Source organism: Podarcis erhardii (genome assembly GCF_964252035.2).
Source record: "Podarcis erhardii genome assembly, chromosome: 3".
NCBI classification, from domain to species: domain Eukaryota; kingdom Metazoa; phylum Chordata; class Lepidosauria; order Squamata; family Lacertidae; genus Podarcis; species Podarcis erhardii.
In genome coordinates, this window is record NC_138507.1 from 83,329,635 (window position 1) to 83,354,826 (window position 25,192).

At 42.4% G+C, this 25,192-nt stretch overlaps 2 protein-coding genes and 1 long non-coding RNA gene across 5 annotated transcripts in view; 1 reads left to right on the forward strand and 2 right to left on the reverse strand.

Annotated features, from left to right (window-relative positions):
- STRN (striatin) overlaps positions 1-12,688 on the reverse strand; it is a 51,784-nt gene extending 39,096 nt beyond the window's left edge. Inside the window, exons 1-2 of one of the 3 annotated variants that reach the window (XM_081857665.1) lie at positions 12,268-12,688; positions 1,782-1,885 (exon numbers count right to left, since the gene is read on the reverse strand). In XM_081857665.1, the coding sequence (XP_081713791.1) occupies positions 1,782-1,885; positions 12,268-12,561 (398 nt within the window). In that variant the 5' untranslated portion in view covers positions 12,562-12,688. The remainder of the gene's footprint in view (positions 1-1,781; positions 1,886-12,267) is intronic. The other 2 variants (XM_081857667.1, XM_081857666.1) reach the window with 2 other exon arrangements.
- Positions 12,689-12,789: 101 nt separating this feature from the next.
- Positions 12,790-16,284, forward strand: LOC309339593. Its single transcript, XR_014155476.1, has 2 exons — positions 12,790-13,761; positions 13,905-16,284. It is a non-coding gene; the product is annotated as an uncharacterized lncRNA (long non-coding RNA).
- A 771-nt stretch (positions 16,285-17,055) lies between these two features.
- Positions 17,056-25,192, reverse strand: part of HEATR5B (HEAT repeat containing 5B) — a 49,003-nt gene continuing 40,866 nt past the window's right edge. Inside the window, exons 32-36 of the mRNA XM_081857643.1 lie at positions 23,759-24,031; positions 22,052-22,276; positions 21,152-21,303; positions 19,145-19,358; positions 17,056-17,622 (exon numbers count right to left, since the gene is read on the reverse strand). Coding sequence (XP_081713769.1) covers positions 17,318-17,622; positions 19,145-19,358; positions 21,152-21,303; positions 22,052-22,276; positions 23,759-24,031 — 1,169 coding nt within the window. The 3' untranslated portion in view covers positions 17,056-17,317. The remainder of the gene's footprint in view (positions 17,623-19,144; positions 19,359-21,151; positions 21,304-22,051; positions 22,277-23,758; positions 24,032-25,192) is intronic.

The window sequence follows — 25,192 nt, forward strand, 5'->3', positions numbered from 1 at the left end:
TGTGACCTCATGGAAAGTGAACTTTTAAATTAAACAGTTCCCTCTAATGGAACTTGAAAATTACAGAGGCAGTTTATGACAGCATCACAATCTTCAGCTCCAAGTCAACATTTCTATTTGGTTAGCTCAAGTCCACAGGCTTTGCTGAAAGTAGCTCTTTGGGTCACAAATTATAAAGTGTTTTTTTTTAAAAAAAACAACAACAACAAACCACTTCTACAAATTGTGTCCTTTATGCATCTTCAAAATATTCAGTAAAAGCAGTCACCCTAAATGACCCCATAAGAATTGGCCAATTTGAGAGTTCACACAAGCAATTTATGTTTCCTGCCTGGAGACCATCTGAACATAACTGCTAACTGTTTGTCTATCACAGAGGTGATGCCAGTTTCAGTTTGGCGGTAATCATAAAGCAGCAATTCTGGATATAAATGGGAATATAAACAATAAACTAAACCTAAACTAAGCTATATTAGAGTATTCTGGGTTTAGGCATTAAAAAAGATAGAACACCAGTACCAAAGCTTGCATTTTCCTTGATTGCTGCAACTCAAGGTTTTCCACAACACAGAGATAGACCAGTCACCTAACGATCATGCAAAAGGCAGAACTAGCCAACATCCTGGAAAATAGTGGGAGACAGGTGTTCAAATCTCCATTCATCCATGAAGCTCAGTAGGTAGCCTTGGCTAACTCTCAGCAGCTCCTACTTCAAAGGGTCGTGATGAGGGGGGAAAGTGTCCCCCTCCAAGCAGCCAAGTAAGCTTCTCCCAATGGTTATAGGGTTCTGTTGAATAGGGTAGACTATGGCACGATAAACTCAGGAAGGAAGTGGGTATCTGAAAACTGGACAGAGCACATTATGAAAGCTTCTGTGAGGTGGACATTTCTCTGAATCCAGCCCTAGTATCTGGGAAGGAAGCAAAGTGCTCCACACTGGGCAAAAGATTCCTGCATTGAAGGAGGTTGGACTCGATGTCCCTTGTGGTCCCTTTCAACTCTACGGTCTCTATGACTCTATTTTTTTCTGAGTTATTTCCCACATCACCTGACAGCTTGTGTGCTTTTTGAAGCCTTTTCTGGACTAGTAATTTTTTTAAAGTCTAATTATGCCCCAGGTCTTTTCCCAAACACAGTTCAGCTGCAAGTCAGCAATGAGCAGCTCAACTGACATCAATATAGCAGTTCAATTGATTTATTCTGATACAGGATGCACATTTGTCAACACTGTCTTATAAACAAGTGCACTGGTCAGCTGTCTGGCTTAAATGCACATTAGTAATTTATTTGTTGACTTTCCCATCTTGACTTAGCCTCTTCTCATTTTATTGTGGATTTTAGCACATCAAGATACTCGTAAATTACATTGTGGAAATTAAAATAACTGATTAATTCCTTACATACCATATCTATATTTTCTGCATCTTCAGACTGACTATTCAGTACTTTCTTTTCTTCTCTGTGCATTTAGTTTACCAGACATTTTAAAAATAACTTGACACATGGGCTCTGCTCCCGCTCTCTCATCAGGAAAGAGTTTAAGTCAAGCCTCAAAGATGGGCAAAAATATTAATATCTATAAAGTTAAGTATGGCTGAGGGTTTTTTGCAAAATTATATTTTCTGCTGAACAGTTTGGAAAAGCCTGCACTTAGCTACAGGCTGTTTTGTGGTGAAGGCATGAATAGAGACCGGAAGGTCAGTGTTGTTGCCTTTCCAAGACTGAGAAGCAGTTCTTATACTCACAGTTAACAATTCAGGGTTTAGAAAACTGGCACATACCTTTCTTGTTTAAGAGCATATTCCAGCATTTTTATTCTCCTCACTAGATCCTTCTTCAAATTCTCTTGACCTTTTCTTTCCCCTTGAAGAAAGGCAATTTGGGCCTAAAAGAGACAATACTTTACATTGCAGTTTTCAAAGGAAAAAAACAACTTGCTTCTCCACAGACATTCCAGGACAATTTTGCAATCTGAAAGTTAAGTCGTTCTTCAACATGTTACATTGCAAAATAGAGGGTCTGCCCACTTGTAACCAAGCAAGTAACAGTACCTCAAGCAGTGGTAATGCATACACTTCTCACAGCAGACCTCACGTTCTCTAACCCCTGCCACTTACCAAACTGACATGAATTTCCCTATATAAAGATTGCTGAGGAGGTTTGATGGCATTTGAAGCTTAAGTGGTAGGAGTTAATATTTTACTATTTTTAAAAGGGAAAGAAAGGAAAGGAGGATTTATTCCTCCCCACCCCCATATATTTGAAGGAATATGTAATACTTAATACAAATCAAAGATGCACCATAGGAGCCTTCTTTTCAGAGTAGGTTTAAAGGAAAAGCCTTCACATGATGCAGTCGCTATACTAAGAAAAAGCAACTGAGTCCTAGCACACAGAAAGGTAAAAGGTGGTATTATAATGCCACATGGTCAATAGTTTAGGCTGTGGCCACACATTTAAAGCATATGACTTATGCCAAAGAATCCTGTAGCTTACCCCTCACAGATCTACAATTCCCTGCACCCTGTACAAATTACCTTCCCAGAATAATTTGGGAGAAACCATATGCTTTAAACGTGCTTCAGATGTATGGTGTGCCTGTGGCCGTAATCACCATACATGCAAACGCACCATGGACTAAACCATGGTTGGTGAGGTACCGTAGTTATTAGCATGGGAAGACATGGTTTAACTGCAACATGACAAGCAGCGCATCAGTGATAAGCAAGCTTCAAAGGCTTTCATAAACAGCCGTACAGTGTACTGTGCATCTCTGGCAATAATGAAGCAAACTGTAAACCCGGTAATAAACTTTTTTAAAAAAATAGCAGGAGGAGGAAAAGCTGCAAACCACAATATAGTAGGCTGGCCTAACCATCAAGTGCCTGGTTGCACACAAGATGCCTAAACCAAATCAGACTTTAGTATTTAGTACTGTATTTGGTATTTTAACAGAAGGAATGCAAACTGAAATGTACTAGGACTAACAGCCCCTTAAGGTTGTTTTGCAGCCACTCCCAAGGCTGCTCGCGACATTCCAGTTTATACACACACCCTAGAAACATTACCAACAGGTTTTGCAAAGACTTCTTGGCTATAAGGTCACCGTTCAGTCAGTTGCAGCAATTCCTAAAGGCCTGGAAGGGAGGAAGGGATGGAGCAGAGATACTGAATTGCTTTAGTCATTGCGTGTGGGGGGGAGGGGGAGTCAGGGGAGAGCATGCTTTCTACATTTGTTCCACTCCAACCTCATTCAATAATATCAAAGGTAAAATACACCTTAGAATCTCTCTCAGCTCAATATCAGGGGATGAGGGTGGGGAGAGAAGAATAACAGATACTAAGAATTTCAGAATTAAAACAAAGGTTTAAAGGGCAAAACAATCTAACAGTCTTGTTAAAATTTCAATTATTAAAGCACACATGTGTTTATGGCCCAAGCTTTAAGATCCAGCATTCCTTATACAGTCCATATAATCACAGAATTGTACAAGCGTCATCTAGCCTAACCACTTGCAATGTAGGAATCACAACTAAAGCATCTCTGACAACCTCTGATTAAAAACCTCCATTGAAGGAGAGTCTACTCCCTTCCAACGGAGTCAAACAGCTCTTACAGTCAGAGAAATCTTCCTAATGTTTACTTGGGCTCTCTATTCTCATAGTTTGAATAAACTGGTTCAGTCCTGCCCTCTGGAGCAGGAGAAAACAAGCTTGTTCCATCTTCCATGAGACAGCACTTCAGATACAGTATTTGAAGATGGCTATCATATCACCTCTCTATCTCCTCTTTTACAGGATAAACCTATCTAACTCCCTCAACTGTTCCTCATAAGGCTTGGTTTCCAGACCCTAGATCATCTTAGTCACCTTCCTTTGCACACATTCTAGCTTGCCAATTGTTGGTATCCAGCTGTCTCAAGAGACAGTGGAGTGTGCCTCTGGGGCCAAAGTCAAACCACTGGAGAATCACAGCACCTGCAGAGACCAGTAACCTATAACTGATGCCTCTCGTGTTGTTTTTGCTGTGTTAGCAGAACCAAAGTGACCTCCTCTGGAGCGTAAGCCTGTACATCATGTATGGAGGTCCTGGCTGCCCATATGATAAGACCTCCTTCTCAACCTCACTGATACAGTCCGAAGGAAAGAAGAGCAATACATTCTGCACCAGCCTGGCTGCAGGAGTTGCTGGAAGGAGATGTACAAGACACCATTCAACTGTTTTAGGGACTCGACTCTGGATTTTGTGTAGGCTAAGCCTTTTCCTCTCCCAAAGATATCCCAGGGCTTAGGATCAGAGTTTTCCTTATCCTAGACTGGCTACCTTTCCAGGTTTACAATCTCCATCTGTCCCATGCTCGTCAATACCCTTCTTAAACTGTGGTGCCCAGAATTGGACACAGGACTCCTGGTGTGGTCTGACCAAGGCAGAATAGGGTGGTACTTTTACTACACTTCTGTTGACACTCTACTTCCGTTGATGCAGCCTAAAATAGCATTAGCTTTTTTTGCTGCTGCACTCACTGTTGGCTCATGTTAAACTCGTGGCCTATCAGTTTTCAAAGCAAATCACTTTCTCTGGGGCCCAGGAGCCACTTGGGACACACAGAACCTAATCCCACATTTAGTTCCTTTAAGGCCTGAGTTGTGGGAATGAAATCTTGCAGCTATTCAGTCAGAATCTTCAACCACAAAAAGAAAGATTAGATGAGACACAAACAAGAATCATCCCTTTGTTTCAATGAAACTACTAAAACTATGGAACTATGGCTTAGTTGGATATCACCCTAAATCTCTTAAAAAAAAAAAAAAGAGCTTTCACTTTATGTCTTGAAAACTTGTTGCACAATCTGAGCTGGTAAGACTAATAAATTTCTGAGGCTTTCGCCATCTTTTGCTGCACTCAATCTTTTTTCCAAATTGGATTCCATATTTAGCCAAATGCATACAGGCATGTGTGCACGTATACATACACACATATGCACATACTATGCATTTAATTGTGCTCTAGACATTTAATCATTTCTGCAATAAAGTGGGCGGGGGGGGGAGAGAATCACATGACTGGAGTGCTATCAATGCTGTTTGCCAGCAGTGTGTTTATTATATATAGCCTGAAGGACTGTGGTATTATTAGAACAGGCGATGATTACAAAAACAAAACAGAAGACAGAATAAATTGTGATCTAAAGAGTTGATGCAAAAGCTTCAAATACATTTGCGTTTTAAGTCAAGACAGAAGATTTTGAATGATGTGGAGCACACTTTATTGACAGCTTTGGCTTGGGTCAGGTAGTTGTGTGTGTTTTTTCAAAGTGTCACATTGGAAAGGGGGAAAGTGCATTAAATTGCTCAGGTTATAGCATCTTTCCCATTCTGCATCTGTACTGGAACAGTTCTAAAGATGTTTTATCACTTACTGTCTCCCACCCTGCGCTCATTTGGGAAGAAGGGTGGGATATAAATTTAATAAATAAAATCAAATAAACAAAACACCAGTAGCAAGTATATGCCAGAGCAGCATTAAATCACAAACTGATACAAGCCCCATTTTCAGTTGTGCTTAAAAAACTGGTGGGTCTAGATAGGGGCATGCACTTCCATCAGACAGAAACCCCAATGTGAGCTAGCAATAAGAACAGAGACACAGATTTGTAACTACCCTGGTGGATACATGTGTGGAAGGCTTATTCTAAGTGCAGCTTTCCCATGATGATCTCTTGGATCAACCAATGATTCTCCCACGTATCTAAGAGTGTAGCTTGCTATCTTTTGCAGAGCATTCAGCGCCCCTCAGACTAAAAGGGCTGTGATCAATGAAGTGTTCAGGTTTAAATCTCCAGCTTTTATTGTATTCAATTCTAGTAGTCTTTTTCATATGTTTTTGCATACAAAATGCAGCTTTTGCACAGCACCTGCGCAAGGCATTTATATTGTTTGAAGGTTTATCTGAAAAGCAATTAACAGTCTGGGTTAGATCCAGAGTTCTCATGAGCAGGGATGGCCCAAGACATTATGCTGCCACAGGTGGAATAGGAAATAGCACCTCAACCCCACATCAAGGTGCAAGGCTGGCCAACTGATTTTGGCACCCGAGACAGAAAATTTCATTAAGTGCCTCTCCCTCAGAGTACATACACAATAAAAGTTAACCAGGTAACTAACCACTTCCTGCCCATTCATGACACCCAAAATCAGCTGCTTGAGGCAGCCATGCTCATGGGGCACTCTCAATGAAGGAAAGGGATGGCAATTGTTACTGATTCCTCCTTTCCCCTACAGTGCTGCTCAGAAGGATTGTGTGACCCTCTAGAATAGGATAGGATACACTGCTGGGGGAATCAATACAAATCACCTCCTTGCTTCATCCATTGGGAGCCTCTGCTGGATCTCCATCCCTTCCACAAATGGAAGAAGCCATTCCATTAGTGGAGGGACAAGTCTGAATAAGGGTCAGTACAAAATAACTCAGTAACAGAAAGGATTACTACTTGACTGATCCTAATATGCATATTATGAGAAACAAAGACGATATGGCAATTTGAGTTTTCAGTATATGTGCTGCTGTGCAAAACACACACACAAAAATCTGCTTCATTTTTTACAGCACAGGAAAGCATTAACCCAAATCTATCTTTGATAAATGTGTGCTGGTTTCCTACACCCACAAAGTTTATAAAAGAATTCATAAAAGGCTATTTTTTCTCATATTTTTAAAATAATAAAAAAACTAAAGAAAGTCAAAGGTTGTAATTACAGTATCAGTTTCTAGGTACCTTAAGTGCCTCTCAGTGTCGGCCTGCCCCTTGAAGGAAGTCAACTTTGAATGGATTTCTCATATATACCTGCTGATTGAGGTGTGGCAGGTAGTAATCAGACAGAAGGCTTTTTGAGTGATGGCAACTTGCTGGTGAAATTCTGCTGTCTTTTTTTGCCAGGTGGAAGAAAGCTTTTTTATAAAACATATTTATCCCTGAAAAGTGGCAATGCTTTTCCCTGGTGCTTTAAACATTTGTTGTGATACTGTGTTGTTTTGTATTTTATATGGATGGTTTACCTTTTTTTGTAAGCTATTCTGTGAAAGAGTGGGGGACAAATGTATTAAGTAAATAAACAGGGCAATACTGTTTGCATGAGCCTTCTTCTGTTCTGCTTTCTAAAGAGGAAGTAACCCTTTGCTTAATTGTGTACAGCAGCACACTGTTAGGGGTAAATCAGGCTCTATTCTGGTAATAAATACACCATTCCAACATAGGGCCATAAAATTCTACCAAAAACTCATTTTCTCATCACCGAAGCAAAAGAAGCCATCAAGAGGATTTTATTTTTTTAAGACAGAAATTACCATTCACTTGTGACCAAAGACTGCTTAAACCAAGCAGTGTTCTCAAAAACCATTGCTATTGTGGTATGAGAATTTCCCACTCCCACAAACAGCGGGACAAACAGTACATCTGCATTTATAGTACCATCTGCCTGTAATCTACAGAGCGCTATTTCTAGAGGAGGAAAATTAACTTTCAGATGTCACCTTTCCAATCTGATGTACTTTCCTAAGGAGAAAATAAAATAAAATCTGCACAATTAGCAGTTGCTCCAGCAGAACCTTTCAAGATTCTATCTCCAGTGTCGACTGTTACTTTATTCCATTTCATTCTTGAATTATTAGCAGGTAGAGAAATTCTATGCAGTGCTCAGAAAGCAGGCCCACTTCTGTAGAACTTAATCCTAAATAATTGTGCATAGAATTGCATTTAGTCTCAGAGATGCTTTAACTTCAAAAGAATATCATTGTATGATGATGGCAGTAAATAAACCACAGCAATCCTGAAAGCTACTTTTGGTAATTTAGAAAATCCTGTGGGACGTGGGATCTCCCAGAAATAAGATCTCCAAGTCATCTGCCTCAAGTTTTAAAACTGATCATATGGCATGGGGATCTGCCATTCCCCAGAAAATAGGAGTCTGTAGTCCAGCAAAATGTGCCAAACAAGGTATGAGATTCCTGGATTATAGCCAATTAATATTGAAAGCACTCCATTAAGTCTCACTTGCTCATGTAGAATAATTGTGAAAGAGAAACACAGCATAAGCTGAAATATAACATGTGAGATTTCTCTATTTGCATTAGGGGAAGGGATGTAGTTCAATGGTAGGTACAGTATCTGCCCCCCGGATATCCAGGTAGGTCTGGGAGAGAACCCTGCCTCAAATCCCGGAGAGCTGATGCTAGTCAGTATAGGCAATACTGAACTAGATGGACCAAATGGTCTGACTCAGTAGGCAGTTTCCTATATTCCTATGTGCACATAATACAAAGAACACAAACATGGACGCACATGTCAGTCAAACCCTATTGTCACTGCCTGAAATGACACTACTCGCCTGCGCAGGCAGTAATATTTAATTTTCCACTGAACTAGATTATCCTGAATCTAGAATGTCATAGTTTAGAATACCAGAGAAGTGGCAGCTAGTCACAGAACTATTCCACAAATTTCAAGTCACTTACTCTTCACAGGTGAGAAACATAATTTAACCTGATTTTTCACTTCTTAGTTCAATAGGAACATTTGATTTTTTTTTCTATTTCTACTTGCACACTTTCAATCGTAGGAAGGCAACTAAAAATACTAAGCTTACAACAGACAGACTAGGACTCTTAATTCTGCTACGATTATAGTACCTTGTAGGGTTTTGGGCTATGAAATTTTAACGAACACAATAACCCCATAAGAGAGTACACTTTGCACTATTGTCACTACTTATCTGTCTTGGTAATGTTGCAACACAATCATACCCGTGGCTTTTCTGAAAGCAAATCCTATTGTGTACAATGGGGCTTACTCCTTGGTAAATGTATAAAGGACTGCACTTTTACAGCAAGCTTAACCAGTAGCACTGAACAAACATGGAGGTACATTCCTCCACTTTTCAATGCTTAAATAATCAGGATCACAATATGGGACAGAAAGTGTGGAGGGCATGCTCATCAAATTTGCAGATGACACCAAACTGGGAGGGGTAGCCAATGCCACAGAAGACAAAATTGGGATTCAAGATGACCATAACAGATTGGAGAACTGGGCCGAAACTAGCAAAATGAATTTCAATAGGGACAAATGTAAGGTTCTACACTTAGGCAGGAAGAACCAGCTGCACGAATATAAGATGGGGGACACCTGGCTTGCCAGTAGCACATGTGAAAAGAATCAAGGGATTTTAGTAGACCACAAGCTTAACATTAGTTAATAGTGTGATGCATCAGCAAAAAAGGCTAATGTTATTCTAGGTTGCATCAACAAATGTATAGAGTCCTGATCGAGAGAAATAACTTTCCTGCTTTATTCTGCCTTGGTCAGACTACACATGGGAGTACTGCGTCCGGTTCTGGGTGTCATAATTTAAAAAGGATATTGACAAGCTAGAATGTGTGCAGAGGAGGGTGACCAACATGATCAAACCAAGCTTTATGTGGAACAGTTGAGGGAATTGAGTATGCTTAGCCTGGTAAAGACGAGACGAGAGAAGAAATGATAGCTATCTTCAAATATCTAAAGGGCTGCCACACGGAGGGTGGAACAAGCTTGTTTTCTCCCACTCCAGAAGCTAGGAAGCAATGGATTCGAGTTAATGACCCTTGGGGTCCCTTCCAACTCTACAATTCTATGATTCTATGAAAAACATCTAATAGATAAACAAACACTTAAACCAATCAGCAGCACAAACAAAATACAGCAAATGGTGGAGAGAAAGGGTTTACCTTATTCTCTGCATACACAAATGCTAGCTAGCAACTACATATACTAGCATTTATCTGCCCTGCTGTGTCAGATGTGGCTGTATCATAGCTTTGAAAATGGCATTATGACATGGGAAGTTTTATTTTCAATTCCTTTCTTAATTCTCTCTAGCACAGAATTTAGCAAGGTGTCTTTCCTGGCCAGTCACATGCAAGCATATATGTGAAGTTGCAATGTTTTGCCCCAATGTGCCTTATACTTGCTTACATGATTCACATTTGCCATTTCAATGCAAATCTGTTATTGATCCTTGATTGTTTTTCCAACCATCTCTGTGGCATCTGCTGTACAGCTAATGAGCATCTCAGAATTCATGCTATCTATGGATGATAGTGAAGTGCACATTTTTTTGCTTCAAATGACACAACAACCTCTCATGTGGAATAATAGCAGAGGCTATTCTACAATATTAGATAACCATGAACTGCTCAATCAGCCTTTGCTCAATCTGAAAAAGGAGACACAGCAGAGATAAGTGCCTTTACCAGGGACTTTATGCAGGCAGCTCCCGTTTTGGACGCAACCAATACGTGTGTGATCATGCACAAGTGCACATATCCCGACCAGGGACTTTATGCAGCCTATGACAAGTTCAGGCTCGCAACCAATACGTGTGTGATCATGCACAAGTGCACATATCCCGAACCCAGAAGTAACCCAGAAACGTCATAACGACATCACTGAAATATCACTAAAAGGGAGGAACTGGGGGTGGGGGTGGGGCCTTTATGCAGGCTTTTCCAATGGGTTTCCGATTTAATATAATTTCACGCAAGCACACAATGACCCGGAATGCAATCTCTGCATAAATGGGGAGTTGCCTGTACTACCAAGTCCAAGTTATGTTGGTAGCTTCTTGCACAACCTGGAATGCAGACGGAATCTTCATCCTGTTGCACTTGTACATTTAAGGCTTTTAAGAACCCACTAAAAATTGAAATACCTAGTAAAGGCCACAGTAATTGAACCACCTGCTGAGCAAAACTCCCACTGTAGCTAGCATGTCTACTACAGAGCATGCTGTTTGGAGATCTTAAAGCCTTCTATCATAAGCGTCAGTGATTCTCCCCCACCTTCCTTCAACTTAGGGTCCAAAGGCTTGTCACAATATCCCAAGATGTAAGAACATGCAGCAAACTCCACATCTTGCAGGTTTTGTCTAATTTTGCACATGTATGCCCATACTGACAGAACATGCATGTATATATCCTTCCATTCCACTTTCTTTACCAACTAGTCTGACATAAGATTTTTCACAAATGGTACAAACACATCAAAGAAGTGCTTCAGAAATACTTGAGAATCATAAACCTTGCTACTGCTCCTTACAATAGGGAGCCCTGTTTTCATCATCCGAAGAAACTAAATGCCGCATCAGAAAAAACCCTTACTGACCTCATAATTTCCCCACAATAAACCAACTGCGAAATTTGCATCCCATTCAGCCAACATATTGTGGAGCTTTGGTGCGACCTTTTTTGCCAGAGAGCTCAAATTGGTATCTGTGAATGATGTTCCCTTTTCTCATTTAATCCCTACAACACCCCTGTGAGGTAGGTTAGGCAGAGAAGCAGCGACTGGCCCCAAGTCACCCAGTGAGCTTCATGGCCATGTGGGAATTTGAAACCAGGTCCTAGTCCGACACTCTAACTGCTACACCACAACAAGCCTCCATGAAAGATGGGTGAGTGGGCACAGAGAAACAGGGAGCAGGCCCTTGCTATTTGAATGGAATTGCCTTCAGAAGGTGAGGATATTATAATCACTCTATTTTACAGGACTGTTGTAAGTAGACAATGTATGCGATGTGCTTTGAAAAATGTTCACACATACTGAGTCAACATTCCAAAACAAAGCTGTTTTACATGTGGGACGCATCAATTCTATATCGGTTAAAGATAACTAACAGACATCACACAAATCTCTGATAATTTCCTTCTCAAAAGGGTAGTACTTGGGAGAGCAACTACCAGATCACATCCTCTCTCCTTTTCTATTCCCATGTGGAGGAAGGAGGCACATACACAATTCATGTTCTGCTGGGACCAAAACCATAATATTATCGAGGCACCAAGCATCTGTGCATCCTACAGGCAATCCTGACCCAAGCTAACAGTTGTCAAAATAAGCTCTCCTGTTAGCCCCTTCCCGCCTAACCAGGGCTTTGCTTAGACAAGTTAGAAACCCTCCCCGAAACCCCCAGGTTGCGAGTGCGCGCTGACAGTAATCACTCAAGGCAAAGGCGCTCTGCATATGCTCAGAGGCACACTCCTCCTCCACTAAACCCTCCAACCGATGGGGAAGCACGGAGAAGAGAGATGGGGGGAGGGAGGGAGGAGAGAAGAACAGCAGACAGGTCCGGGCGGGGAAGGGGAAGGAAGAGTCGCGCGTGGGGAGATGTTTGCATAGAAGAGGCGGCGGCCCGGACGAGGCGAAAGGCGAAGGGAAAGCGGCCGGACGGTACCTGCAGCTCCGCCCGCTCCGCCTCCCACTCGGCTCTCTCGGCCTCGAAGCGGCCCCACTCGTGCTGCAGGAAGTGCAGGATGCCCGGGACGCTGTACTGAGCTCGCGCCGCAGAGGCCGGAGCCGGGACCGCCGAGGAGCCTCCGGCCGCCGCCGCGACGGCTGCAGCCGCCGCCGCCGCCGCCTCCCCCGGCTCCAGCCCTTGCCCGGCCCCGCCCGGAGGCGGCGGCAGCAGCAGCGCGTTGTTGTTGTTGTTGTTGCTGAAGAAGACCCCGGGCCCCGCCTGCTCGTCCATGGCCGGAGCCGTCGCCGCGGCCCGAGGCCGCCACGCAGTCCCCACCGCCGGGCAGCCCCTGGAGCCGCCGCCGACGCTGACGCCGACGCCGCCGACGCCCGCGCCCCGCTAGTCAGGCAGCCGCGTCTCAGTGGAAGCAGCAACAAACTGGGCGCGTCCTGCCCGCCGTCAGACGCCTGACAGCCGCCCCCGCCGGCTGCTACGGCGCCCGGCTAGGGACACGGCAGAGGGAGGGGCACGAGCGGTGAGAGGGCGGGCCCGGGGCATGCTGGGAAATGGAGTTCGTTTTGTTTCCCATCCGGTTTCTGGAATCGAGAGCGAGGCTCCCAAGGCTATTCTATGCAAGTCGCTAGTCGCAAATGGATTCGGTAACTGCCCTTCCGCACCGTTTTCTCTGCTCAGGATTAAATGGCTGCAAACAGGAGAGAGTTGACTGTGCATCGTTCGTGGTCAGGAAGAAAGGAAGATATGCTGGCGAAAGCCCCGTCCCAAAATATCACTTAAAAGCTCTGAAGTTTCCTTGAGGACTGAACATGCTACTTCTGAATAGTCTACGGTCGGGTGCACTGGGATTTTAGATATTTAAAATGCAAACATCTGTTAAAAAGGGGGGGGGGCTACACGTGCACTAGCATCTTACAAAAGTAATTATGCAGACGCTTGTATTTGATCCCTGTTTACACAACCTATCGATATTCTGGGAGCCTCTTTGAAGCTAAAACTAGGGCTGGTCCTATTAGGCAAAAAAGAGGCGACTGCTACAAGCGATGTTTGAGCCGGCGTGGTGTTGATGGGAGCAGAGGCAAAGGACACGAGGTCTCCCCTTTCCAGTACAGAATCTGATCAAACTGGGAATGGACTCATTCTACATCACCGGCAATAGCGGAAACAGCGTCCTCCACTGCAGGTGAAGGACTAGCCACCTAGCTGCGCACACACCTCTGTCCTTCATAAGCTCGCCCCTGGTCCCAGCACCTGACTCCCTGAGGCAGCTGCTTCTGCTTCTGTCCAATGGAGACATTGTTTGATTACTGATTCCTCTCTTCCCCTAGATAAACAGAAGACAATTATTGCCAAGTCTATAAATGATGCCTATGCTTTGTTGTGTTTACACCCACCTTTCCTCTAAGCTCAAGGTGGCCTTCATGGTACTCCTTGTTAGCTCTTCCTCGTTTTCTCCTCAGAAAACAACCCTGTGAGGTGAACCCTATCTGAAGAAGTGTGCATGCACACGAAAGCTCATACCAAGAACTGACTTAGTTGGTCTTTAAGGTGCTACTGGAAGGAATTTGTTTTGTTTTGACTATGGCAGACCAACACGGCTACCTATCTGTAACTGTGAGGTGAGTTAAGCTAAGACTGGGCCAAGGTCACCCAATGAACTCCCTGACTGAGTAGGGTTTTGCGCTTTGGTCTCCTAGTCCAACATTCTAACCACTAAACCACAGCCTGACAAGGATAAACCTTCACAATGCAGCCCAATCCAGACACTTTACTGAAAACCTTCACTAGTTATTTGTTCATTTCTTTGACTAAGAGAAGGTCTGGAGAACTAATCCTATACAGAATTTCACATTCTTCTTTGATTAGATCAGCCACCCTTCAGGTTGCGGGTTAGTTCTTCATAGAACAGCTGTGAGATATTCTTATGGTATTGTTATTTCTTTTGTTCCTCTATATTGATTTCCTGGATTCGTCTCCTCCTCCACAGTACTGAGCTCCTCCTGCAGTACTGAGCTCACAGCAGTTTCAAAGCATCTAATATTTGTTTGTGTTATTTAAACCTTGTTTTCAAGAAATACATTTTAAAAAAACTTGGTTGTATTCATAACAGCTATTCTGGTTTACTTATCCTTTGTGTTCTACTAGATATGAAGGCATTTTAAAAGTGTGCAAACTACATTTTAACTCCTTCTGCACTCCAGTGCAACTATTCGGCGTTCAGGATTCAAATTCCTGAAACAGCCATGCTTGCTTCTCGATGCGATAGTGGCCTTCTAGCTAAGCATTGTTAAGGTAACAAAGGAAGCGGCTCCGTGCCTTTTTTTTTTTTTTAGCAGTGCCTTTTTTTCAGCAGAGACTACTGCTCTGGAGCTCAGCTGAGGAAAAAGAAGAGATTTCCAGGGAGTAATTGGTTAGACACCTGCATTCATTTGCCTCCTTTATTTTAAAATTTGATCCTTCACCATTTATATTGGGCAGATTTGAGTTGAAAGACTTCCTGCTGGATTGGACCACAGAGGTTTTGGGTCAGGAATATCTAACTCTAGAATCTAGAGACTAAGATTAAGGATGACCATGCAACACTATTCCTGAAGATCCCAACAAGTTGCATATTATGGTGCAATCATTGTTAAACTGACCTGATTTTTGTGCCGACAAAGACACAGATTAAGTCAGCCTCTCCTAGTCATCCAGTCCCACTTTATAGGGTGGTTTTACTGAGATAAATGGAAAACTGGTATTACTAGCCTAAAAACAAACAAAAAACTACAGCCTAAAAGTTAAAAACAAAATTAACTTCAAAGAGTTGCAATTATTACGTAATGATCACTTATTAAGAAAATATATGTTTACTGTCACAGTTAGTTTGCTTAAGTATGTGCTTTGCTGTCACAATTAGAGCTCTGACAAGCGAAGATTTTCAAGTAGGATGGGGTGTTCATAAGCCTCAAGCCCTGCCCCCCCCCATCCTACTTGAAGGAAGCTCGGTTAGGAAGCTTGCAGAGTTGGAATAATGTCTCATAATCAGAAGGAACAGACCAAAGCTATACACCAGAGATGGTGAAGGGCAGCGGATTACGCCTACCACTGTCATGAACCAGTCTCCTTCCAATAAACTATTTTGGTATTAGGAGTTGCTGTGACAACCATATCCAGTCTTCTGTCTCCTACATGCATTCTTTGTGCAGTTTGGACGCAATTCTATGCATATATATAAAAAAACCCCTGTCAGCTGGCTTTTATACAAGCGCAGTTTGCATCCATCTCTTATCTTCATTGTGGGCCACAATAGTTCACATTTCTCATAGAACACTTTCAGTATGTTTAAAGTATGAAAATGGATTATCAGGCTAGTTGGGTAATAATTTCATTTTTAAAATTGTCAGGGATCCCTAAGTTTTGAGAATCATTAAATATATATAAGATCTAAAACAGGCTGGACAAGATATATATATATATCTTGTCCAGCCTGTTTTAGTTATAAAGATCATTCAGTAACTCCCACACTATTACTGCAAACAGTTCAGGAATCTATGACAACAAAACAGCCCTACCCTTTAGAAAAATCCATAACTTAGAAGGCTGATCTTACGTAATGTGTGAGGCCCACAGACATTTCTCAACCAGAAGCATGAAAATGTTTCTAAGATCAAACTAGATTGTGGAAAGCTCAGACAACAGGGGCTTAGTGTTAGCAGAGAATGAACACCATCCACTGCCCATTCACTTCATGGTCCTGTACCAGCTTTACCAGAGGAAAGCAAGGCTCCTTTGTGAAGCAGAAGATTCTGTTATTCAATGAAACTGTTTTAGTTGCTGGTCCTTTTTTTTTAACAGATGACATAGAAGTATTATGAAAATCAAGTTTATCTCCTTATAGAAAATGCTTTCTGTACTAGATAATAAGCTGCTGGTGTGGACTGTTTTTGTGTCATATAATTGGCAATAAACATGCTGCCTAAGAGTACACCTCTTTTAGTAAAGAACCAAATGATGTGGGGGAAAAGAAACCTAGGGTCTTGGCCTCTTGTTTTTCTTTCCATGGGTCATCTTAGTCTATAGCAGTCTTGACAGGAACATTTGGCAAAAAGAACTGCAATTCTGTCACATTTTTGTTCTATTAAGTATTTTTCACAATTGAGTTTTGATTGCAATGTTGTGTGTATTTTTTGTAAATCATATCCACACATTATGCCTGTTACAAAGAGGTATCTATCCACCATAGCATGCAACTGACAAACTGGATTTTCGGTAAATGCAATATTATGCTACAATAAATGTGTTGGTCTTAAAAGATACCAAAGATGCCTTCTTGTTTTTGTTGTAGCAATCTGTCGAATCTGGCTATAGCCAGTGGTTGTTGTTTTTTTTTTACATGACATAACAGGCTTCACAAATTGTGTATGTGCATGTTTAGTACAAAAATGTGTTACTGCATCTGACATTACTAGATAAATACTAATGTACACAAATTTCCTACTCTCCCCCTCAGGGAAGGCACTTCCTGTTTTGCTGCTTGACCCTGCTGATGCTCCACTGCCACCCCACAAGCCTCCCTTACCTGTGCTGCTCGAAACCAGTGCTGCTTTTCTGCTAGCTAGTGGAGCACTCAAAGCGACTGCCTCACCTGGCCTTATGGGTAGGCCTGCCCTTTCCCCCCTCACGTCAGTGAATTTGCCCAGGGAAAATAAATATATACCCAGCTTTTATAACCACACACTGAACCTGATATTTCTAAAAATAAAGGCCACCAAGTAACACACAAAGCACTTTGTTACAGGAGATAGTTTAACACAGACTCAGATGCATGATCAAACTTATTCCATTTCATAAAAATCTATGTACATATAGATAATATTACGTCCCTTAAAATGCACAGATTTCAAATTATAACACACACCTAGGAACATAAACCCCTAGTGGATAGCCACAGACAAACAATGCAAAAATACAGAGAGTGCTATTCAGTAACACAAAAGGAATGATATATTGCATGGTGATCGATTTTATGATTGGTTCCAACAAGAATAAATCAGAAAAAGCTAGTTTTAAGTTTAATTGTTGGAGTGGAATGTACTGTGGGTGGTGGTTGCCTGGCAGCTGCCTTTGCTTTGCTCGCCTGGCTTGCTCGCACTGCAGTTTCCAGCCGTATTTTCAATTCAGGGGCTGCTCCCATGACTGTCTTGAATGCATGAGGATAAAGGGGTCCAATGCGTGTTAGGTCTTGGAGGGCAAACTCATGAAGTTCTTTTGAGACCGCAGATGCAGAAGAGAAAGCATTCTCATTCAGTAAATAAGAAATAAGGGTGGGAACAAGAAGCGCAAGCAGTGGGACTCCTAAGGAGAGGGAAAAAGAGAACAGATTTAAAATTATGCACTTGAACTCAGAGCATCATGTTCACTTATTTCTGTTAAAAACTCCAAAATCTCAATCCATTTCTGACTAATACAAATCCAAAAAGGAAAGCCGAAGAACTATTTTTAGGACAGCCTCGCAACTCCACACTGTGCTCAGTTCCAGAACAGCCAAATGTTTCCCTAAGGTACTGTGTTACCATGGGGGCAGATATAGGATACAACTACATTTAGCAATATATAACCTGCAGAAGAACAGGTGGCATTTATTCTATCTTCTTTTTGATTCTGTTGAATTATCATAGCATATCACAAAGCATGTAACCCGCACTATTACAGATTTGTTTGCTGCGTGCACTCTGAAGCACAAGTGAACCATCTGCATGTGCAGACCGCCTTTGCTCCTTTTCACTGAAAGAGCCAACTTGGTTTTTAAAAATCAATAATGCAACATCCGCTTCACCAATTGAAACAAATAGGTTAGCTTTTTAGAGTGTGAGAGTTCCATACCTATTACAGATCCAGACTAGGGTGATTGGGATATATTGAAATGTATCTCCCGGGACCAGAAAAAGGAGGAAAGTGAATTTCACACCCCCTCCCCCATTTCTCCTGCCGCTGCCTGTGCTTCCTCCTACACTGTTTCTAAGAGTTAGTCAAATCTTCTGGAGCCGGTATTTCTTGGCAGAGGTGGAGACACACAGTGGGAAAGGGGAGCAGCTATTTTTTGCTGACTCACTCTTCCACTCTTGGAAGCCTTTACTGGGTCAAATAATCTGTGATTGAAGGAACACAATTGGATACAGTCCATAATCTATAAATTCATAATTTCCAAAAACTACTTTGGGGAAATGCCACACTCTAGGGTAGGTAAAGGTAAAGGGACCCCTGACCATTAGGTCCAGTCGTGACCGACTCTGAGGTTGCGGCGCTCATCTCGCTTTATTGGCCGAGGGAGCTGGCGTGCAGCTTCCGGGTCATGTGGCCAGCATGACTAAGCCGCTTCTGGCGAACCAGTGCAGCACACGGAAACGCCGTTTACCTTCCCACTGGGAACTGCTAGGTTGGCAGGAGCAGGGACCGAGTAACGGGAGCTCACCCCATCGTGGGGATTCAAAGCGCTGACCATCTGATCGGCAAGTCCTAGTCTCTGTGGTTTAACCCACAGCGCCACTTGCGTCCCTACATTCTAGGGTAGTGTGTTCCAAACCTGGGAGCATTTATTTTTCTTAATTAAAATTGAAGGTGATGTTGCTTTTGGGAGTCCACTAGGTCTGTTAGCAGTGACATTGAACTAGGAAACTACAGCCTATTCTCAAAGCATTAATGACATGATTAGCAATCATGCTGTATGGTATTTAAAATTAAATACCAGGTGTAGGTTTAATCCTTCTCTCCCCAGCCACCGTCTATGAAACCATTCCTCCCACTGTGACAATTAGCTTTAGAAAAAGAACTATTACAGGTACTGTACAATTTGAGAATTATTATTCAAGCTACTTACTATTCTGTTCTTCTCCAAGAGCTACCAGTGTTTCAAGAACTTTGATTCCTTCCTGGACTGCTAAAAGTTCCATTTTGTTGTTTGGGCGGTTGATCTCTACACTTTTCAGTTTCTCAACGATTATTGGTGCCAGCGAATGGATATAGGGGGTTGAGAGGGCTCGATTGGTGTGTTGGAATACAGAAAGCAGAAGCTGGTAGCATTTGGCTTGAACCTAATCACAATAAAAAAAGATTGCTATATTAGTTTAGGGTTACAGATAGGTAGCCGTGTTGGTCTGCCATAGTCAAGACAAAATAAAAAAATTCCTTCCAGTAGCACCTTAAAGACCAACTAAGTTAGTTCTAGGTATGAGCTTTCATGTGCATGCACACTTAAGAAGTGTGCATGCACACGAAAGCTCATACCTAGAACTAACTTAGTTGGTCTTTAAGGTGCTACTGGAAGGAATTTTTTTATTTTGTCTTAGTTTAGGGTTGGTAGTGAAACCATCACAATGTTAATAACGGTTCATGAAAGAAAAGTGAAAACAAGGCAATTCAAATGGTCAAGAAATACTGTTACTTGGTAATTATGTCCTAGGTCATTTCATCTGTTTAATAAACAGTATCTGTCATGGTACAAACTCTGGAACTACACAGAGTGCGAAAAATTTGGGATAATTCATTTTGTTCCATATTTGAAAATCACAATTCAAGACATGGTAAAACTTCATTTACTGCTGAGGAATCAGTTAGTAACACCGCAAGTTTTTTTAATTAACAGAGGTATATAGTAGACGAATAGTACATTAGCTAAAATATCTTTTTAAAGTTCTGAATTATTTCCTATTCCGACTAAATTTTTCTCTGTGTTTATTATAAATGGTATCATCAACTGCTAATGTTCCTAGATCACTATTGGCAGGTTTATGTTCAGGAAGGCTTCCCTGGCACCTTCGTTGTATATATTTAGGCACCAGGCAAAAAACAAACATTCTTCTTTTCCCAGGTTTTTGGCTAATTAAACAATCTATGGCCTTTTAAAATGTGTGGGGAGGCGGTACTGTTTTTGTCTGTTACTATTTGTTTGTTAAGTATTTTTGTGTTTTTATATTGTAAATATGGGACGCGGGTGGCGCTGTGGGTTAAACCACAGAGCCTACGGCTTGCCGATCAGAAGGTTGGCGGTTCGAATCCCTGTGACGGGGTGAGCTCCCGTTGCTCGGTCCCTGCTCCTGCCACCTAGCAGTTCGAAAGCACGTCAAAGTGCAAGTAGATAAATAGGTACCGCTCCGGCGGGAAGGTAAACGGCGTTTCCGTGCGCTGCTCTGGTTTTGCCAGAAGCGGCTTAGTCATGCTGGCCACATGATCTGGAAGCTGTACGACGGCTCCCTTGGCCAATAAAGCAAGATGAGCACCGCAATTCCAGAGTCGGTCACGACTGGACCTAATGGTCAGGGGTCCCTTTACCTTTTATATTGTAAATAGCCCACGTTTATTACCTATTTGAGGTCCTGTATCCAGTGGCGTAGCGTGGGGGGTGCAGGGGGGGCCGGCCGCACCGGGCGCAACATCTGGGGGTTAGGGTTAGGGGGCGCAAATCCACGGGTTAGGGGGCGCAAATCCATGGGTTAGGGGGCACAAATTACTTGCCTTGCCCCGGGTGCTGACAACCCACGCTACGCCACTGCCTGTATCACTTATTTACTATTAAAAAGCTGTAAGAAAGCACTGCTAGTATAAAGTGAATCCCTGTCTTTTTGAGTAAGATGGTAGCTTTGGTTTGTTAAAATGTTACACCACATTAACCAATCTTGAACCGGAAATCAAAATAGAAATGTTTTTTATGTTGATATATGGCTATATGTAGGTTAAGTTGTGTAAATGAAGTCCCACTTGCGAACATCTTACATGCACGGGAGAATTAGAGTACATGTAGGGGTTTTTTAACCGCACAAATGGTAGCTTTAGGGAGAGTAAACTTTTAATAAATGCTGGGTCATTGGGGCGAAAATGGAATACTCACCCAAGGATCAGATGAGTTCAGTGCCATTTTGAATCTATTCATGCAGCCATTCTGTAATGACTGCACTCCAATTATTTCTGTGCTTGCAGACCAAAGGAAGAGTGCAATAGCTGTAAGCATGCTGACTTCATCCAGAATAGGCCTTGAGGCCTCTGAAAAAAATCCAGTGAAAACAGGATGAGAGCTTATACTAAAACGGTTTTGAAACAGGCAAAATGAAACTGCTCAGTTACAAAGTAAGAAAATACTGGAAAATAAACATAATATTTCTGATTTAAATAATAATAATGTTTTATTGCACAACCTTTTCAGCCCAGGTTTTTTTGTGGTAAAAACCACCACCACCCTATGATATAACATGGAAGAGGATTGGACTTGATATGTTTCTGGAAAGTAGGTTTAAGATTTTCTGATCCCCATGAGATTTAAAAAACTACATTCCACAGATATAGGCAACATACAGAATGACTCACAATAACGTAATTGTTAAAAATATTGATATATTTAATAATCCAGTATACCTCTGTTTGTTCTGCTTTTTTATTGTTATTAAAAATATGCAACATACTTTTATTTTGTCAAATTAGTCCCCTTTTGTTAATAAAAGAACTGAATTGCTCATGCATCCTAATATTCTTCCCATATATGAAGAAGTTCAAACTCAACAAACATGGGGTTTTTATGGCATTAAAGGAGGATGCTGGACTCTACAAAGAAGCACTAATACACCAAAGAAGATTTGGACACCCCCATATGCATCCTTAATTCCTTTCTATTTTAATTTTATAGATCTAACAGAAATAGCAATATGATTATTGAAATAAGTACACCAGTTTTGGTTCCTATGAGAACAGTCCCTTTTGCTTATTTTTTTAGTAGCTGTGTTTGTATGCAAATTACCTGGCTGAGGGTATTCCAAAATTGAGGCCAAGGTACTGCGGATAAGATTTGTCCACTGTTTGTGTATTTCTTCATTCATTGTCATTGGAAGAGTTACAATACTTTTCAATCCTTGAAGTGCTGCGGAGACTGGCGGGGGGACATGGTTTCCTGTTGTTTTCACTGCAGTATCTTTTAACACTTGAGTTATTAGAAACAGGACTGTGGGCAAAATTGTCATGCATCCTGAAAGATAAAAAACATATTTTCTTGCACATGAGTGTAAGAACAAAATGCTACACCATAGGCATGATCCATAGTTCTATATTCTATGTAGTGTTTCACATGAGCAAGTACAGTATTATCTGCTGGGCAGTACCCACTGTTACACACGAAGCATATCGGAGTCATATAACAGAAAAGCCACTGTAGGCACACAGCTATCCATGCACTCCAGAACCACTGGATTTTGTTTGTGTGTCCATCCCACACCACGTGTTAAAATACAACATTGCACATGATGCTTCAAATCTGTCCTGGCGCCTTGACTACCATTGTGGAATAAAAGGGAAAGAGGCTCATATCAAACTATAGAAGTAAACATGATTACTATGTTCTACCTCTATTGTTGGAGGAAACATGCTTCTGAATACCAGTTGATGGGAATCACAAGTGGAGAGACTGCTACTGCATTCAGCACCTGCTTGCAGGCTTCCTGTGGGACTTTTTTATGCACTCTATTACTCTTTCACTTTCCTAGTGAAACTAAAGTATCATCTATGTGTCATTTTGGAAGTAACTACGTCCTAACAGGGGACGTGGGTGGTGCTGTGGTCTAAACCACAGAGCCTAGGGCTTGCCGATCAGAAGGTTGGAGGTTCAAATCCCCGCGATGGGGTGAGCTCCCGTTGTTCGGTCCCAGCTCCTGCCAACCTAGCAGTTCGAAAGCACATCAAGTGCGAGTAGATAAATCGGTACCGCTCTGGCGGGAAGGTAAACGGTGTTTTTGTGTGCTGCTCTGCTTCGCCAGAAGCAGCTCAGTCCTGCTGGCCACATGAACCGGAAACTGTCTGCGGACAAACGCTGGCTCCCTCAGCCAGTAAAGCAAGATGAGCGCCGCAACCCCAGAGTCGTTCGCGACTGGACTTAACTGTCAGGGGTACCTTTACCTTTACGTCCTAATAGCAGCCGTTCCTGATTGTGCATGGCTATAATGTTAAAAATCTGACTCAAAGCTGCCTATCATTTTTTCATTTACCAAATAAGTTCTGGGTTCCGTTTACTGAAATGAATGCGTACAGATTTCAAGAATGCTCTACTGAAGCAAATCTCTGAGGTTTAAAGGTACTCCATAAACTGATGTGCAGTACGGGGAAAACAAGTGCTAAAGGAATGGAAATTCTGTCCCTTCAAGGAACCACTGAGGGGTGGGGGATTATGCTGTGAATCGCCCTGAGATCTTTGGATGACAGGTGGTATACAAATTTAATAGATAATAGATGTTTTGGACTACAACTCACATCAGCCTCAGCCAACACAATGCTGGTTGGGAAAGGTTGCATTAGAGCCTGTTTTGCTTGTCTGTGCCACCATCATAAACATTTCTCTAAACACTTTCCACATTTTAAAAACAGGTTTCAACCTGTCATGCTTTCATTTCACTATCCAGGATACACTTTCTGCAAAACCTCTTAAAGAAAGATCTTTAAGAAAGATCTACTGCATTACCAGCTGGGGAACAGAGAGTGGGCAGGTCAGACAGAATTCCAATTGTGGCAGCTACAAGACGAGCACTTTCTTCTGGAAGCTGTTGGGTTCTACTGGAGATATGACTTGGAGAATCTGACATTTTTGTGCTCAGATGTGGCATGTGTCGTACTAGGATAAACATTAGGAGCTCCATGGCAGCAAATACAAGAGATTTTCCTGGCACAAGACCCCCACTTTCTCCTCCTTCGCCCAACATGGTACTAGTGTCTTTTTCTTTTACATCTTCTTCATCTACAAAATAAGAACATAAAAGGCAGTATGTATTAAAAATGTGACTATCATACGGAATACACAGCTGACAATGTAGAAAGGGATTCAAAATAATGCATAATAAATACTGAAAGTATAAATATAGCTACATAGTATTACAACAATAAAACTGTTTAAAATGTATACATTAATATTTAGTAACTAGACAGCCTCTGTTTACTGTTAGAAACTGTGGTACCTTCAGAATCAAAGGTGACACAAGTGCTTATGCTATCAGCGCCCTCTCCGACTGCATGGAGCCCGGACAGCCCCGTGGTTTTCCACGGATCTGAGGGCAATGAAACAATCGTTGAGACGGCTAGAGCGCCGGTGGCGGATGACCCATTCTGAAGCTGACCGGACACAGGCTAGAGCTCAATGTCGAGCCTACCAAGTGGCGATAGCGACGGCGAAGAAGACTTTCTTCACCGCCTCTATTGCATCTGCAGAAAACAGCAGCAGGAGACTTTTTCAGGTGGTCCGCAATTTAGCGGAACCACCTGCTACATCGGGGCCCAGTACAGGCCACATGATCTCCTGCAATGATTTTGCAAAGTTTTTTGCAAATAAAGTCGCTCAGATTCGGGAAGAGGTAGACGCCACCGTGGGAGCAGGGCCGGGGCGGGAGAGTGCTAGAGTCCTGTCTAGTCAAATTGCGTGGGATCAATTCCAATCTGTTACCTCCGAGGATGTGGACAGGCTGCTTGGACGAGTGAAACCAACCACCTGTCTCCTTGATCCTTGCCCATCTTGGCTTATAAAAGCTAGCCGGGAAGGGCTGGGCGATGGGCTTCGTGGGGTGGTGAATGCTTCCCTCCGTGAGGGAGCCTTCCCAGACCCGCTGAAAGAGGCGGTTATTAAACCGCTTCTTAAAAAACCATCTTTAGATGCGGCCACGATGGCCAACTATAGCCCAGTCTCAAATCTTCCATTCTTGGGCAAGGTGATTGAGCGAGTGGTTGCTGAACAACTCCAGGCACGCCTGGAAGAAGCGGACCATTTGGATCCCTTCCAGTCGGGATTCAGGCCTCATCACGGGACTGAAACTGCCTTGGTCGCACTGGTTGATGATCTCCGGCGGGCTAGGGACAAAGGTGAGAGCTGTTTCCTAGTTCTGCTGGATCTCTCAGCGGTGTTTGATAC